The following is a 14,632-nucleotide window of genomic DNA, read 5'->3' as shown; positions in this document are numbered from 1 at the left end:
TTTAAAAGCGAAAGCAATTAAGGACATAGAGGTAAATGGTAATTGGGATAAAATAAAACATGATTTTACAAAAGGTAGATCAGGCCAGACCAACCTGATCTCTTTCTTTGAGAAGATAACTGATTTTTTGAGACACAGGAAATGCAGTAGATCTAATCTACCTGGATTAAAGTAAGGTATTTGATACAGTTCCACATGGGAAATCATTAGTTAAATCGGAGAAGATGAGAATTGAAAAGGAGGATAAGAAATGGTTAAAGGGGTGATTACAATGGATCATATTGAAAGATGAACTATCGGGCTGGAGGGAGGTTACTAGTGGAGTTCCCCACAGATCAGTCTTGGGACCAATCTTATTTGCCATTTTTATTAATGGCATTGGCACAAAAAGTAGGAATGTGCTAATAAAAAATTGTGGATGACACAAAGTTGGAAGGTATTGCCAATACAGTGGAGGACTGGAATATCTTACAAGATCTGGATGACGTTGAAAACTGGAGTAATAGAAATGGAATGAAATTTAATAGTGCAAAGATCATGCATTTAGGGACTAACAACAAGAATTTTTGTTATAAGCTGAGGACATAACAGTTGGAAGTGACAAAGAAGGAGAATCATGTACTGATTGATCATATGAATATGAGCCACCAATGTGATGAAGCCAAGAAAAAAGGATAATGCAGTCCTAGGATGCATCAGGCGAGTTATTTCTAGTAGACAGAGGGAAGTGTTGGTACCATTATACAAATCACTGGTGAGACCTCATCTGGAATACTGTGTGCTATTCTGATATCTCATGTTTAAGAAAGATGAATTCAAACTGAAACAAATACAGAGAAGGGCTACTAGGATGAGCCCTTATGGAAGCAGACTCTAAGAGCTTGGCTTGTTTAGCCTAACCAAAAGGAGGCTATGGGGAGATATGATTGCTCTCTATAAATACATCAGAGGGATAAATACCAGGGAGGGAGAGGAGTTATTTAAATTAAGTGCCAGCGTGGACACAAGAACAAATGGATGTGAACTGGCCATCAATAAGTTTAGGCTTGAAATTAGACAGAGGTTTCTAGCCATCAGAGAAGTGAAATTCTGGAACAGCTTTCCAAGAATAGTGGGGGGAAAATACCTAACTGGATTCAAGACTGATCTTAATAAATGTATGGAGGGGATGATGAGACTGCCTATAATGGCATGCAGCCGATCTGTGACTGCTAGCAGCAAACATCTCCAATCGGGAGGGCTCTGAGTCACTACAGAGAATTCTTTCTCAGGTGCCTGGCTGGTGGGTCTTGCCAACATGATCAGGGTCTAACGGATTGCCATAATTGGGATCAGGAAGGAATTTCCCCCCAAATCAGATTGGCAGAAACCCTGGGTATTTTTTTGCCTTCCTCTGCAGCATGGAGCACGAGTCACTTGCAGTTTTAAATTACTGTAAATGGTCGATTCTCAGAGCTAGTCTACACTGGCAACATTAAAGCGCTACTGCGGCAGCGCTTTAACGTGGCTTGTGTAGTCACGGCAGTGCACTGGGAGAGAGCTCTCCCAGAACTCTAAAAAAAAACAAAAAAACCCCACCTCCATGAGGCGCATAGCTCCCAGCACTGGTGCACTGTCTAAACTGGCGCTTTACAGCGCTGAAACCTGCTGCGCTCAGGAGGGTGTTTTTTCACACCCCTGAGCAAGAAAGTTGCAGTGCTATAAAGTGCCAGTGTAGACAAGCCCTCAGTAACCTGAAGTCTTTAAATCATGATTTGAGGACTTCTGTAACACAGTCAGAGGTGATGGGTCTATTTCAGGAGTGAGTGGGAGAGGTTTTGTGGCCTGCAATGTGCAGGAGGTCAGACTAGATGATCATGATGTCTATGAGTCTATAATAGAAAGCATTCCTGCATTCAGAGAAGTAGACTTTTCCTCATTTACATTCTAAAATCAGTAAATATACATGGGGCATCACACCATCAAATTCTTTCAATCGTATTTCCTAATCATTTTTAGATCCAAAACCATGATACGACTTAAAAAGCAAGCCAAGTGTATATTACTATAGCTGGGGGTAAATCTTCTGTATCACAAAACCCTTACAAAGCCCAATTCTATTAGAAAGCAAGTTTGGCCAAATGCAATTAAAGACATTGGCTCAGTAATGTCCTTCCACAGAAGTTTGAGATTGTTTATCAAAAGTGTTTGCAAGCCTAATTAGATTACATTCAAACATTCTCTTTCATACATTATTTTGTTAATTTTCTCAAAGAACTCTAGTTGCTTAAAAATACAATTGTATACAATTGTATAGACTTAAAATGACACAGTCAGGGAGTTTAAAGAGTTTCTTTAAAAAACCCCAACTCTATATTTAAAAAAACAACCCTCTATATTGTTTCTAATACCATCTAAGAATAGGAAAATAACAGGCCAAAGCTTTTAAGACTCCTTTTACCTTAGACAGTATTGTGCACATAATTACCAAAATACTTTTTCAATGAGAGGGAATGAGACAGGCCAAGCATTTCATGCTAATTATTCCATTAGGTCATGTGATGCTTTTCAACTTCTATGTGCAAATATGGGGGACTCATCCTGCAATGAGCTCTGCATGGGTGTAAGGTCTGCCTGCACAGAACTTATTGCAAGACAGGGGCACCCATCTTCATGAAGTCTAGGTATCCTTTTCCTCTATTTGTACTTGTGAAATCTACTTTCTTAGATATATAGGGGATATCATGTATGCATTATGGTTAATATGTACAATAATTGCTTGAAGATATTTTGAAAAGTATATTGCTTTTATGTAATGATGTTTGCTAGGTGGACTGTACTTTCAGAGAAAATCTTGTATGTGCCATTCATTTGAACAAGCCCTGCATATACAATAATAAAAATATATTTAAACTATCATGTGCTTTTATATTTGGTCAAAACATTGATTTCCCCCAACCATGCATTTTGAATGAAGCACAATTAACACAGCAACAAAAAATATTAACGTGTTTGTCATTGTTTTTAAATCACAATTTTATATCAGGGAAAGACATCAGAATGACAGGGGTAGAAAATATAGTTGTCTACAGAACAACAGGTAGAGCAGAGATGAGTCCCCCACTCTGCATCCCCAAGGGATCTTAATTCTAACATGGAGGGACCAACCTTAACAATACTTCAATCTTCTGCCTAATCCTCCAAACACTTATGAATGGTCTTAACTTTAAGCATGAGAGTAATCCCGTTAAAGAATGTGTACATGTGTACAGGATCAGGACCTAACTCAGACTCTCCTGAGCCTCTCTGTTGATACAAATAAGATGGCCAGCTGCTGTCAAAACATGATGGCAAATTCTGTGATGTGGATACCTGCAATTCCTATTTGGACTCTTTTCATTGACTTGACTAAGAACCAAACTGGGCCATTAGAAGTGAGTTCAGATCACTTATTTCACAAGGCCATTGAATGTGTTTTGAACCACACAATGGCAATAATGTTTCATTTACAAGTGACCTGGGCTATCTTAAAATTATATTAACACATATCCTATTAAAAAAATTCAGTCTCATCAGCATGTGTAGCCCATTATCATGCCTAAACGTATTTGTCCAATAGTTTCATACAATAAATTAACACAATTCTAAGAATAGGTTGTTCATTAATGGCTGCTGCAGAGGCAAGTAATAGTGATTAATTCTGAATGCACAAAAATATCAGAACATATTAACCACATTTCTCTAATTGGTTACAACCTATTGCAAACAACGAAATGCCTTTTGCATTTTTCTTCTCTGTTGTAATATAGGTATTTTATATTCAAAGGCAAATGTTTCATTAAAAAACTGTTCATATCAAGCACTGTGGATGTGATTTATATATTGTTAAACTATTTACATTAATTGCCATTCATCCTTGAGATCACTTAAGCCTGTCATTTTAAACCAATTTCTTTGTGGGTGGCAGCTAACAGCAGGAAATAGTTTGGAGATCTGGACATTTTTATCACCTGATGATTATTTTGGTAGTGATTCTTCAGTCAAAATTAAGCTACACTTTCCCTATCCAGAGGGGAAAGAAAGCCAAACATACCTATGGCAAACATACTACTTTCAGACCTGTTAAGCAGTTTTAAAGTTAAAGGGCTAGAGAGCATACAGCAGAGCTAGGTATGGTGTTCAGAAAGATTGCGCTTCAAAAAGTTAGGAGTACTGGGAGTTCTGCAATGAAGTAGTCTAGTCAGCATTTACCAACTTTTAAGTCAGCCCTCGAGGCCAATATTATAGTGCTGTCAGTTGGAAATAGGGTGACCAGATAGCAAGTATGAAAAATCAGGACGGGGTGGGGAGTAATAGGCACCTATATAAGAAAAAGCCCTGAATATCGGGACTGTCTGTATAAAATCGGGACATCTGGTCATCCTAGTTGGAAAGAACTCCTTTCTTGTCCTTATGCTGGAGTCTTTACTCAAGCAAACTCTTGAAAGTTTTAGACTGCAGAACCAGACCATTTTTGCAATTAATGTAATGCATTTTTATTTACAACATATTTCTCTTACAAAGAAGAATTTTGTAGAATGCCACAAGGAGTCATTTAAAATCCCCCCCCATTTATGTGGATGCCTTCCTTGTTTGACAGCCTCCAGCTTTTCACCCTCTGAGAATCTCTCAGCTAAATGTAAAGACCCTTAAAATTAGGCCCAATAAATCTGGGATTAAGCTTCACATACTGAAATGTTGTTGTCCTCCCAAAAATATTTTTGCATTTCATTAAAAATAAGAGCTTCCACCTTCTTGTAAGCTTTAGTAACCCTCCCCTCACTTGCCTTCTCTCTGTTTATAAACTTAGCTAACTCTCACCGTATAATGAAAAGTTTCAGAGTAGCAGCCGTGTTAGTCTGTATCCGCAAAAAGAAGAACAGGAGGACTTGTGGCACCTTAGAGACTAACAAATTTATTAGAGCATAAGCTTTCGTGGACTACAGCCCACTTCTTCGGATGCATCCGAAGAAGTGGGCTGTAGTCCACGAAAGCTTATGCTCTAATAAATTTGTTAGTCTCTAAGGTGCCACAAGTCCTCCTGTTCTTCTCACCGTATAGCCTGCCTTCCTATGCACTAACCCTAACCCTCCTCCTCACACCATATTGCCTCTTTTATAAACACTAAACATCCCACTTTGCAAACTCCCTATTTATAAACTCACTGACCTGACCTTCCTCCCTATCTTTCCCACTTTACAAAGTCAGAAAAGTGTAGAAGCTAGATCTCTCTGGATCCCACCAGTCTTTGAGCATCAACCTCCAAAGCTATTAAAATAGAACATAGGTCTAGTTTCTTTTACTGTAGCAAATAAAATCCAAACCTGGGTATATCTCAGTATATGAGGGGTGCATAAACGTGGATCCAGCTCTGGGTCCTGCTGGCAGGGCCGGCTTTAGCAAGAGCGGGGCCTGATTCCTAGGGGCGTGGCTTGCCGCAAGCCCCACCCCCAGGAATCGGGCTGCGCTCCGGCCGGAGCTCCAGCCGGGGTCGTGGGGCTTGGGTCTGGCCTGGAGCCGCTCAGGAGCTGAGCCGGGGGGCCGGGCCCGAGCCGAACCGGACCCAATCCGGGCCGGGGAGCCAGGCACGAGTTGAGCCAAGTTGCAGGGGCCGGGCCGGGCCAGGCCGGGCCCGAGCGGAGTTGCGGGGGCCGGACCCGAGCCGAGCGGGCCGGGCCGGCGCGCTCGGCCAAAACCGGGGCCGGCGCCCCGGGGCCGGAGCTGCTGGGGCCGGAGGTGCTCGGCCGGGGCCGGACTGGGCCGCGCCTCCCCGGAGCGCTTCTCACGTCCCCCTCCCACACCCCTGACTCAGCTTACCAGGTGCTGCCTGCCCGTCCCTGCTTCTTTTTAGACTTCCCGCGAACCTCTGATTCGCGGGAAGCAGGGGTGGGGGAGGAGCAGGGGGCGGAGTGTGCAGGGGAGGGGAGGAGGGGGAAGTGAGCTGGGGGCGGGGTGGAGAGCTGTGGCGCGGGGCGCTCTTAGTGCGGGGCCCAATTCAGCCGAATCGGCTGAATCGGCCTAAAGCCGGCCCTGCCTGCTGGATACTACCAATTTTGGCAGCAATCACCCAAATTCTATTGCCTGAAGATAGAACAAGTGTAATTACTTTTAACCCACCCAAAAAGTCCATGCCCAAATACACATAGGTCACAAGAACTCATACCTATACTCAAGAACAAGACATAGTGTCACAAGAACTCATACCCAGCATCTGAATCCAGACAATTTTTAGCCTACATCCCCAACCTGTATTTTTGTGGGTCTATTTATTATATAAGGATACACTGGAGTCTGGATGTTTGCAGTCAATTTGGGACAGCTGCACTTTTCTCTGAGAGGAAAGATTTCCAACTGGTTAAGAGTGTGGGCTGGGAACTTGTGGCACCTGGGATTAATTCCCTGCTCCAGCACTCATGTACTGGATGACTCTGGGCAAGTCACTTAGGCTCTCTGTGCCCTCTGTAAAATGGGAATAACAGCACAGTTACAGGACTGTTATGAGGATAAATACATTAAAGATTTGTGAGGTGCTAGGATGTGATGGGGGCCCAGATAGTATCACAGACATATTTGTGATTTAACTGGTAGAATTTTGGGGTTTGGAATACAAATGCTGTCTAGATTCAGCTCCTGTTGCAAACCAATCTGGCATTTTGGGGTGCACTGGAAGCTACTACATTTTTACTGTGTTTAGAACTTGGGAGTACTGGGGCTAAAAACTGGCAGGATCCAGAAACCACAGGTACATTTTTCCAGTGTTAATAAGTCAGGATGAATCAGGGGCCAAATTTTTTGGTGCAGTAGAAGCTACGCTCATTCTCCAGTTTGGTGGTACAATTTGAGGGTTTGGAAACAAAGAGTGCCAAGATCCACCTGGATCTGGGTACCAGATCTATTCTCCGCGCCCCCCCCTCCCCGGGTTCATGCACTAAGGTGCTTTAGCGGCGGTCTGGGTTTTATTTTGATGCAGTCGGAGCAGCGATGCTTGTTCTTTATGTTGACTGGAGCTAAAAAAGCAGCGGAATCTATGCGGTTTTCACCTTGTCCCTGCAAATTTCGCAGGAAACCTCCCACCCTAGCCTGGCCCTTCACTAACCCTCCCAGTGGCCCGTTTTCCCCCTTCATTCAACAACCCGCAGCAACTCTCTCTCCCGCTCCCCTCAGCCATAGGTTACGGCACCGGCCGCTCCGCTTGCCCGCCAGCGCCAGGCAGGTGCGCCGGGATGCAGCAGGGCTCTGGGTGTGCCAGCCCCGCGCTCGCCGGGGGAGGAGGATTGGGGCACGTGACACCGAAGCTAACTCGTGCAAATTGCGTAAGAGGAAATTAAGCGGGCTCGTAGCAGCAGCCCCCGCGGTCCCAACTTGCGTGCGCGGGGTGCTGCGTTTGTTCTTGCGGTGCTGTCTTAGGGGTTTTTGTTGTTGGTGGTTTTTTTAAAAAATCCCTTCTGCAGAGCGGTGAGTGCTGGTGCATTTTCTTGCGGCCCCTCTAAAGCCAGCGATGGCGGCATAAAGCGGGTGAGATGGGCAAAGTGGAGTCTGAGCTGGTGTTTTCAGTCCCCGCTCTCCTCCTTCCCCCTGCTCCAGGTCAGAGGGTTCGTGCTGAAGCTCTGGAGGCCTTAGTGGCTTGCAAATGCAAACGTCTCCCCTGGCTCCTTCCTTTTGCTGCGGCCGTGTTTAGGAGTGGGGGCTGGGTTGACACATGTAGAATAACTGGGCCTGCTCGTTTAGGATTATTCGTACAAGGGAAAGATGGAGTTGGGCCCCATATTTATTTGTTAGAAAGTCATTGAAACCCCTAGTGTAGTTAAAAAAACAAAGTTGGGGAAGGAGAGCAGGTTTAAGAGTCCCCTCTTCAACCTTTTTTTTTTTTTTTTTTTTTTTTTTTTTGCTGTGCCTGCAGCTTCCCTTTGAACAGCCTGGGAAAGTGCTTGAAGGTTTGTTTTCTTCCCCTTCCCTCCCTTTGTTTGTTTGGGTGTTTTTAAAGCTTTGCTAGGGTTTTGTAACATGCTGTGCATTTCTCTAGTGTAGGGTGGTATCCAGCTGGGACATTCTGAATAGGAAATTTTCAAGAGAATGAGATGAAACTGAAAGTGTGCTGCTTCTCCCAAAGTGACTCTTTGAAAAAGGCATCGTGGGGGTCCACACGTATTGCGTCTCAGTGACTTCCAGATCCCATTTGTTCAGCTTACAAATAAAAAGAGAGCTTTTCTTAGCTGTCAGGCCTGCAAATTCAAGATCACAGTAGTAAAGATTCTGTTGGCCAAATGCTAATCTCTTTTACACCTGTAGAATCCCACCAATCTCAAATTATGTCCTTGGCTGCACCTTTGCAATCTACTGCTTCTAGGGGAAGTTCTTAAGGGCATAATTTGAAGACAAAATGGGTTGGTGTGGATGGTACTAAAAGCAGGACTAAGTTAACAATTCTGTGGCTATGTGTGGCTGGAAAAAATAAAGTTAGGCTTTCCCAGAGCAGTGTTGATTCTTTGGGGGCCAGCTAGTAAAAAGTGTCTTTACAAATCTGCATTCTCATCACTGAATAATGAGATATGACTAATGCACCCAGAAAGCAGACTTGATGAGTAAGAAGGTGCCAATTTTTGTGTACCCTTTTCAAAATAATACCTTACTTTAAATATCTCACTGAAATTTACACTGTACAATCCTACAATACATGAAGGAGACAGCTGGGAAAAAAATTCCTAGTAATGGGGTTCTTGGTTTCATGAGCACTGTGGAGTTGGATCCAGACTCTGAGTATTTTCTGCAGTAGAAGGATGCAAGCACTCATAAACTAGTGGTATCAGTAGGACTCTGCATCTGGAATCTGCAGGTTGGAACAGAGTAATCCTAAATATTTCCGGTTGCAGAGTGGTAGCTGTGTTAGGCTGTATCAACAAAAAGAACGAGGATTACTTGTGGCACCTTGGAGACTAACAAATTGATTTGGGCATAAGATTTCATGGGCTAAAACCCACTTCTAATGAGACTAATCAATTAAGGTGGGCTATTATCAGCAGGAGGAAAAAACACTTTTGTAGTGATAATCAGGATGGCCCATTTCAAACAGTTGACAAGAAGGTGTGAGTAACAGTAGGGGGAAAATTAGCATGGGGAAACTGGACAGTCTCTATGCAAAAGAATAAATGGATACAAATCAGACGTCAAGAATTATAACATTCAAAAACCAGTCGGAGAACACTTCAGCCTCCCTGGTCACTCAATTACAGACATAAAAGTTGCAATTCTCCAACAAAAAAACAGACTCCAATGAGAAACTGCAGAACTGGAATTAATTTGCAAATTGGACACCATTAAATTAGGCTTGAATAAAGACTGGGCATGGATGACAGGTTTCAGAACAGCAGCCGTGTTAGTCTGTATCCGCAAAAAGAACAGGAGTACTTGTGGCACCTTAGAGACTAACAAATTTATTAGAGCATAAGCTTTCGTGGACTACAGCCCACTTCTTCGGATGCATATATTATTCCACACTATATGCGTCCGAAGAAGTGGGCTGTAGTCCACAAAAGCTTATGCTCTAATAAATTTGTTAGTCTCTAAGGTGCCACAAGTACTCCTGTTCTTTTTTGGGGCATGGATGGGTCATTACACAGAGTAAAAACTATTTCCCCATGCTAATTTTCCCCCTACTGTTACTCGCACCTTTTTGTCTATTGTTTGAAATGGGCCATCCTGATTATCACTACAAAAGTTTTTTTTTTCTCCTGCTGATAATAGCCAACCTTAATTGATTAGTCTTGTTAGAGTTGGTATGGCAACACCCATTTTTTTATCCGATGAAGTGGGTTCTAGCCCATGAACGCTTATGCCCAAATAAATGTGTTAGTCTCTAAGGTGCCACAAGTACTCCTCTTTCTTTTTGCTAAATATTTCAGTTTGCCTCCTCATTCTTGTTTTATTGCAGGTCACCCTATTCTCCCTTCCCGCAGGCTACAGTGAATTGGGAGATCTGGTTGCCTTCTAGTATTTTCATCATCTTGGCTCTGAGATAAAAATGAAAATACCAGATCTCTTGTTATGTCAAGCAAATAGGTGACTCCTTAGGGCCTGTCCTACAACAACAAAACTAAACCCTTCAAATGCCCCATATCTACTTCTGTCATACAAAATCTCCCTATGGTGGGGAAAAAAAGGAAAGCAAGTAATATTGTAGACAGAATGAACTATGTTCCAGAACTTATCTGCTCAATCTAGGCTGAGGATAATTGTTTCCTGTGTAGAAAATATTTGGTAATATGGTGCCAAATCTGTCACTCCTTTTTTTTTTTTAATGTAAGGAGAAGGCAAAATGAAGGTTAATAAGGAGTATTTGTTTACTGCTATATATGTAATACAAACAGTAAAAATATAGATAGTAAATATAAAGATCCTCTTTGTTTGCTACTTCATCATTCCCAAGCAAGTCATAGTGTAGTTATTGTTAATTTCTGCATCTTCTTCATTTTTTATTTTTTTTTTAAATTTTGATCTCTGCTTTCACCTTATTAAGTGATAGAATGCTGCACTTCTATAGTATTTCAAATCTTCAAAGCAATTTATAAGTATTAATCCTTACACACTCTGTATCAGAGGTGACTATCTTCATTTTTTCAAGCAGTGAAATAATGATACAGTGTGAATAAGTGACTTGCTCAAGGTCACTTAGTGGCAGAGCTGATTAATTCTTGAGTCCAAATTGTCCCTATGCGGGGAGTGTGAGGAAAACATATGCCAGATTAGAAATTCCATGGGATTGCTTGTGGAATATTCTGTTTGGGGGAGCTAGGGTTAACCCTTTTGTGGAAGTGTGAAAGTTTTCGACTGAGAACCCTTTGAATGTTGGCAGTCCATGTGAGGCCAAGGTAACTATATAGAAATGATATGCTGCTGAACTGTGTATATGGCCTTTAGTCTTCCCTTCATTGCATAGCAAATGTAGCTTCAATGGACCCATAGTATGGAATCTACTATTGGTGCCTGCCCACAGAAAAATTCCTCCCTGCCTGTTGAGATAGGTTCCTCAGCTGAGTCAGAAGTAAGTGTCATGTGGAATTCCCATGGAGATTTAATGAGCTGATGCCCCTCTCCTACCCAGGGCCGGCTCCAGGGTTTTGGCCGCCCCAAGCAGCCAAACCAAAAAAACCGCAATCTGCGGTGGCAATTCGGCGGGAGGTCCTTCACTCCCAGGCGGAGTGAGGGACCGTCTGCCGAATTGCCGCCAAATACCTGGACGTGCCGCCCCTCTCCGGAGCGGCCGCCCCAAGCACCTGCTTGAGAAGCTGGTGCCTGGAGCCGGCCCTTCTCCTACCAAACCAGTCCTTGTCTGGTCCATTCAGGAAGAAAGACAAGATGAAATGTGTGTGGTATAATTAAGTCACAGCTTTTTTAACTTCTTACATCTGGGGATAACAAACAGTAAATTGTACAGTTCATGTAATTATTCTTTCCTTAATCATTATCACCTATTCCCTCTTTCCAACCTAGTCCTGGCCCATTGCTGGGTTACTGCTTGTTAAGGGGCAGGGATGAAAAAAAGGAAGCTTTCTCTCCCTGGTGTACAAATATTAGGAGCCAATTACCCCGCTTTCTTAGAGGATGCCTTTCCTTAAATCCACTTCCAACCTGGTTTAGCAGGGAATCAATCCAATATTATGGAATGATATCTGCACTGCACACTTGCTACCTACTAAGTTGTGACAACTTTCCTAACCTCCTCACCTACCCTAATGAACTGCCAAGGGGAAAGCAAAAAAAAAAATAAAAAATCCAAAACCAAAACCCACCCATCTTGCTTTGGCCAATCTGGTGGTGAAGGAAAACTTTCTTCTCAGTGTCAAAAGAAAAAAGGCAACTAGTGCAATACTCACAGCAGATCATAAAAGATACAGTCCTTATTCTGATCCTGTGGATATGTGGCACGTGGAAGAATGCTGTTTGTGATGAGACAGAGTTCTGTCTGGAGGACACAAGATATAAATACCCCTTGCCCTCTTCCCTTATGCACCAGTTGGTTCTGTGTCCCCACCTGAACTGGGCACTTTAGTTCTCCCTTAGCTTAGCTCAGATACAGCCTATTTTCCCGTAACCCAAGGTCAATGGGTCCATTAAAAGAGCAATCACCCCTATTCTTTCAGCTGTCCCACCATGTTCAGTTGTGGTGAGTATGTTCTCCTTGTGTATGAATTCCTAACTCTGGCAGCGCTGCTACAGGATCTCTGGAGAGAAGGGTGGAAGAAGTTCACAGAGGTGATATATTCTTTACATCCACCCCTGTCTCCTGCTCTACAGGCTGAGATCTGCAGGGTTTTTATTAACTCCACCACAGAAGTGGATGGGGCACTTTGGCTTTGGTTCCCTGCCCAGTGTTCACACCTTTTGAATATCTTGTCTCAAACCATAATTACTAGTTTAGTAGTTTTTCTCTTCCAGAAAATGTAGAGGGCTTTTTATTCTTTGTGTAAAATTCTTAAATTTGGCTAGCTGGAGCAGTGCCTTCTCAGTGTTTTCCTTTGAAAGCCTGTTTAAGTGCAAAAAGAAGAACAGGAGTACTTGTGGCACCTTAGAGACTAACAAATTATTAGAGCATAAGCTTTCGTGGACTACAGCCCACTTCTTCTTCTGCTACTCTGAAACCTGTTTAAGTGCCATCATGTCTATCAAGTTTAAATAGTCTTAGATTTGAAAAAAAAAATGATTTCCTTAATACCATAGGATATTTCTCCTACGTACCTAGAAATACAGGATACTCACTCTAAAAGTTCTGAAGTTGCTATGTATTTTGTTTTTTTCTAAACAGCGTTTTGTGAGTGTTTTATCTATCCATACAATATAGGTTTATCAACATTTAGTAAAAATAAAACAGTATAGTTTTGCTCATAGACTTGATTAGATTTATAAGTAGGAATACCCTAAACACTAAAACTTTCCTACAGTCTTGCTTGTATTTGGTAGGATAGAAGCAACTTTTACTCAAAGATTTTGTCATCAATTTAGCCAAATAGGTGTATTTAGGGGCTTGTAAGGATGGGTTTGGCAGCTTCTATCTGCATTCCGATCCATGACAAGTTAATTACACCATTTATTCAGCAACTACACTGAAGATCCATAGGAAACTATAGTAGTTATACTGTAACTTGTGTTACCGTGACTTCTTTATCTCCTGATAACTCTGTAATTAACTTGTCACCACTGTTTAACGCTTAACATATGTAGAAAATCAATTCATGGCATCACTAAAGAGATAGTAGCCTGAAGGAGAAGCTTGTGCCCTTTGGAAAGGCTATCGGGGTTTACTTAAAAGGCAAAATCAGGGAGTTGGGCAGTTCATTTTGGGAAAACTGCATAATGTGGAAAGACTGTTCCAAAGCAAGCTGGCATTTAACAGTGTTTTTTAAAGTGTAGATTTAGGTGACAGGATAAATTAACTTCAGTTGCAAAGAGGAGAAACCTAATAGTTTGGAGAGGTATATACAGCCAAAAGAAGAACAGGTTTAGGAAATAGATGCTAGTTTTTGTTAATGTTGTCCCTTACTTAAGTGCGCAGTTAAGTATGTGGTAGAGCTAAAACAGCTGTAATCCTTAAAAGTTAAAACAATCTGTGACAGCCACTACACCCAGTCATGCTCTAGCTAAGCAATACATAATTTCCTTCTTACGCTACCCCAGAGGCTGCTGATATAAAAGGTGATACCCTTGCCCACATGTTGAATGTTGAAACTCTGTTTGAACAGTGATGGTTATTCTCGATTAGATTAGTGGCATAGTAGCTGAATCGTGGCCCCTAGGGAGCAAAAATACAGTTTTTCTGCACCAGCCTTAAAAGTAGTAAGCCAGACTGCCTGGGATGCGATTGTTTTAAAAATAAGTTTAAGTTTTCTGCATAATTCTTTTCATTATTTTAGTTGTTAAATATGCAGGTTTTGGAAAAAATGTTTAGAACAATGAGCTAAATCCTAGGTGTATTCAACCTAATACTTTAAAAGATTTCCTGTGTTAGAAATATTTCCTGTTTGTAACACTAGTGTAGTCAGCAAGTATCTAACACAGCCTGTATTGCCCATTCCCAGAAGTCGAAGGGTGAAACTGAATGCACATTCTACCAATAGCATAAGTCGTAAAAGCAAGCACTTGTTAAATCTATTTGTTTTTATTATAGACATCGATCTGCCAGTCGCAATAATGCATTTATGGACATTTTTCTGCAAGCACAGCGCTGGTGGCAGTTTTTACTGACAAATTGAGTCATATGGACAGTAGTTCAAAATACGCTTACTTTATTGACAGATTGTGCAATTCTCTAGTTCACTGAGTGTTCATAAGATATCTGGGTTGGTGAAGAGAATGTAACTAATGGGAAAATGTAGGACAACAGTTCTAATTTTTGAATGTTGAAATCTGTAAGGAAGTGACAGGACACAGCTACATTTCCTAGTTACTCTTGCGAACTTTTAACTCTCTCTAGAAATTTTTCACTGACTAGATGATCTCCTGAGGTCCCTTCCAACCCTGATATTCTATGAAAAGAAACTTGACCTGTCCTGGCATCATAAATTCAGTCTTCCAGGTCTGGAAACTCTCTTTCCTACTGATGCATTAGATTGCGAATGGAGAT

At 42.0% G+C, this 14,632-nt stretch overlaps 1 protein-coding gene across 17 annotated transcripts in view; it reads left to right on the top strand.

Moving 5' to 3' along the window:
- Nucleotides 1-7,186: 7,186 nt before the first annotated feature.
- The window catches only part of MGMT (O-6-methylguanine-DNA methyltransferase), a 339,246-nt gene continuing 331,800 nt past the window's right edge, over nt 7,187-14,632 (top strand). For 2 of the 17 annotated variants that reach the window (XM_065552226.1, XM_065552216.1), the window contains exons 1-2: nt 7,336-7,473; nt 7,919-7,952. Coding sequence is in view for 2 of the 17 variants with exons in the window: in XM_065552213.1 (XP_065408285.1) it covers nt 7,242-7,331 (90 nt within the window). In the remaining 15 variants the exon portion in view is untranslated. Of the gene's footprint in view, nt 7,603-7,918; nt 7,953-14,632 lie in introns of all 17 variants that reach the window. The other 15 variants (XM_065552225.1, XM_065552214.1, XM_024106528.3 and 12 more) reach the window with 13 other exon arrangements.

The sequence above is a fragment of the Chrysemys picta genome, chromosome 7, assembly GCF_011386835.1.
Source record: "Chrysemys picta bellii isolate R12L10 chromosome 7, ASM1138683v2, whole genome shotgun sequence".
Taxonomy (NCBI): domain Eukaryota; kingdom Metazoa; phylum Chordata; order Testudines; family Emydidae; genus Chrysemys; species Chrysemys picta.
This window is presented reverse-complemented; position numbering and strand designations above follow the sequence as displayed.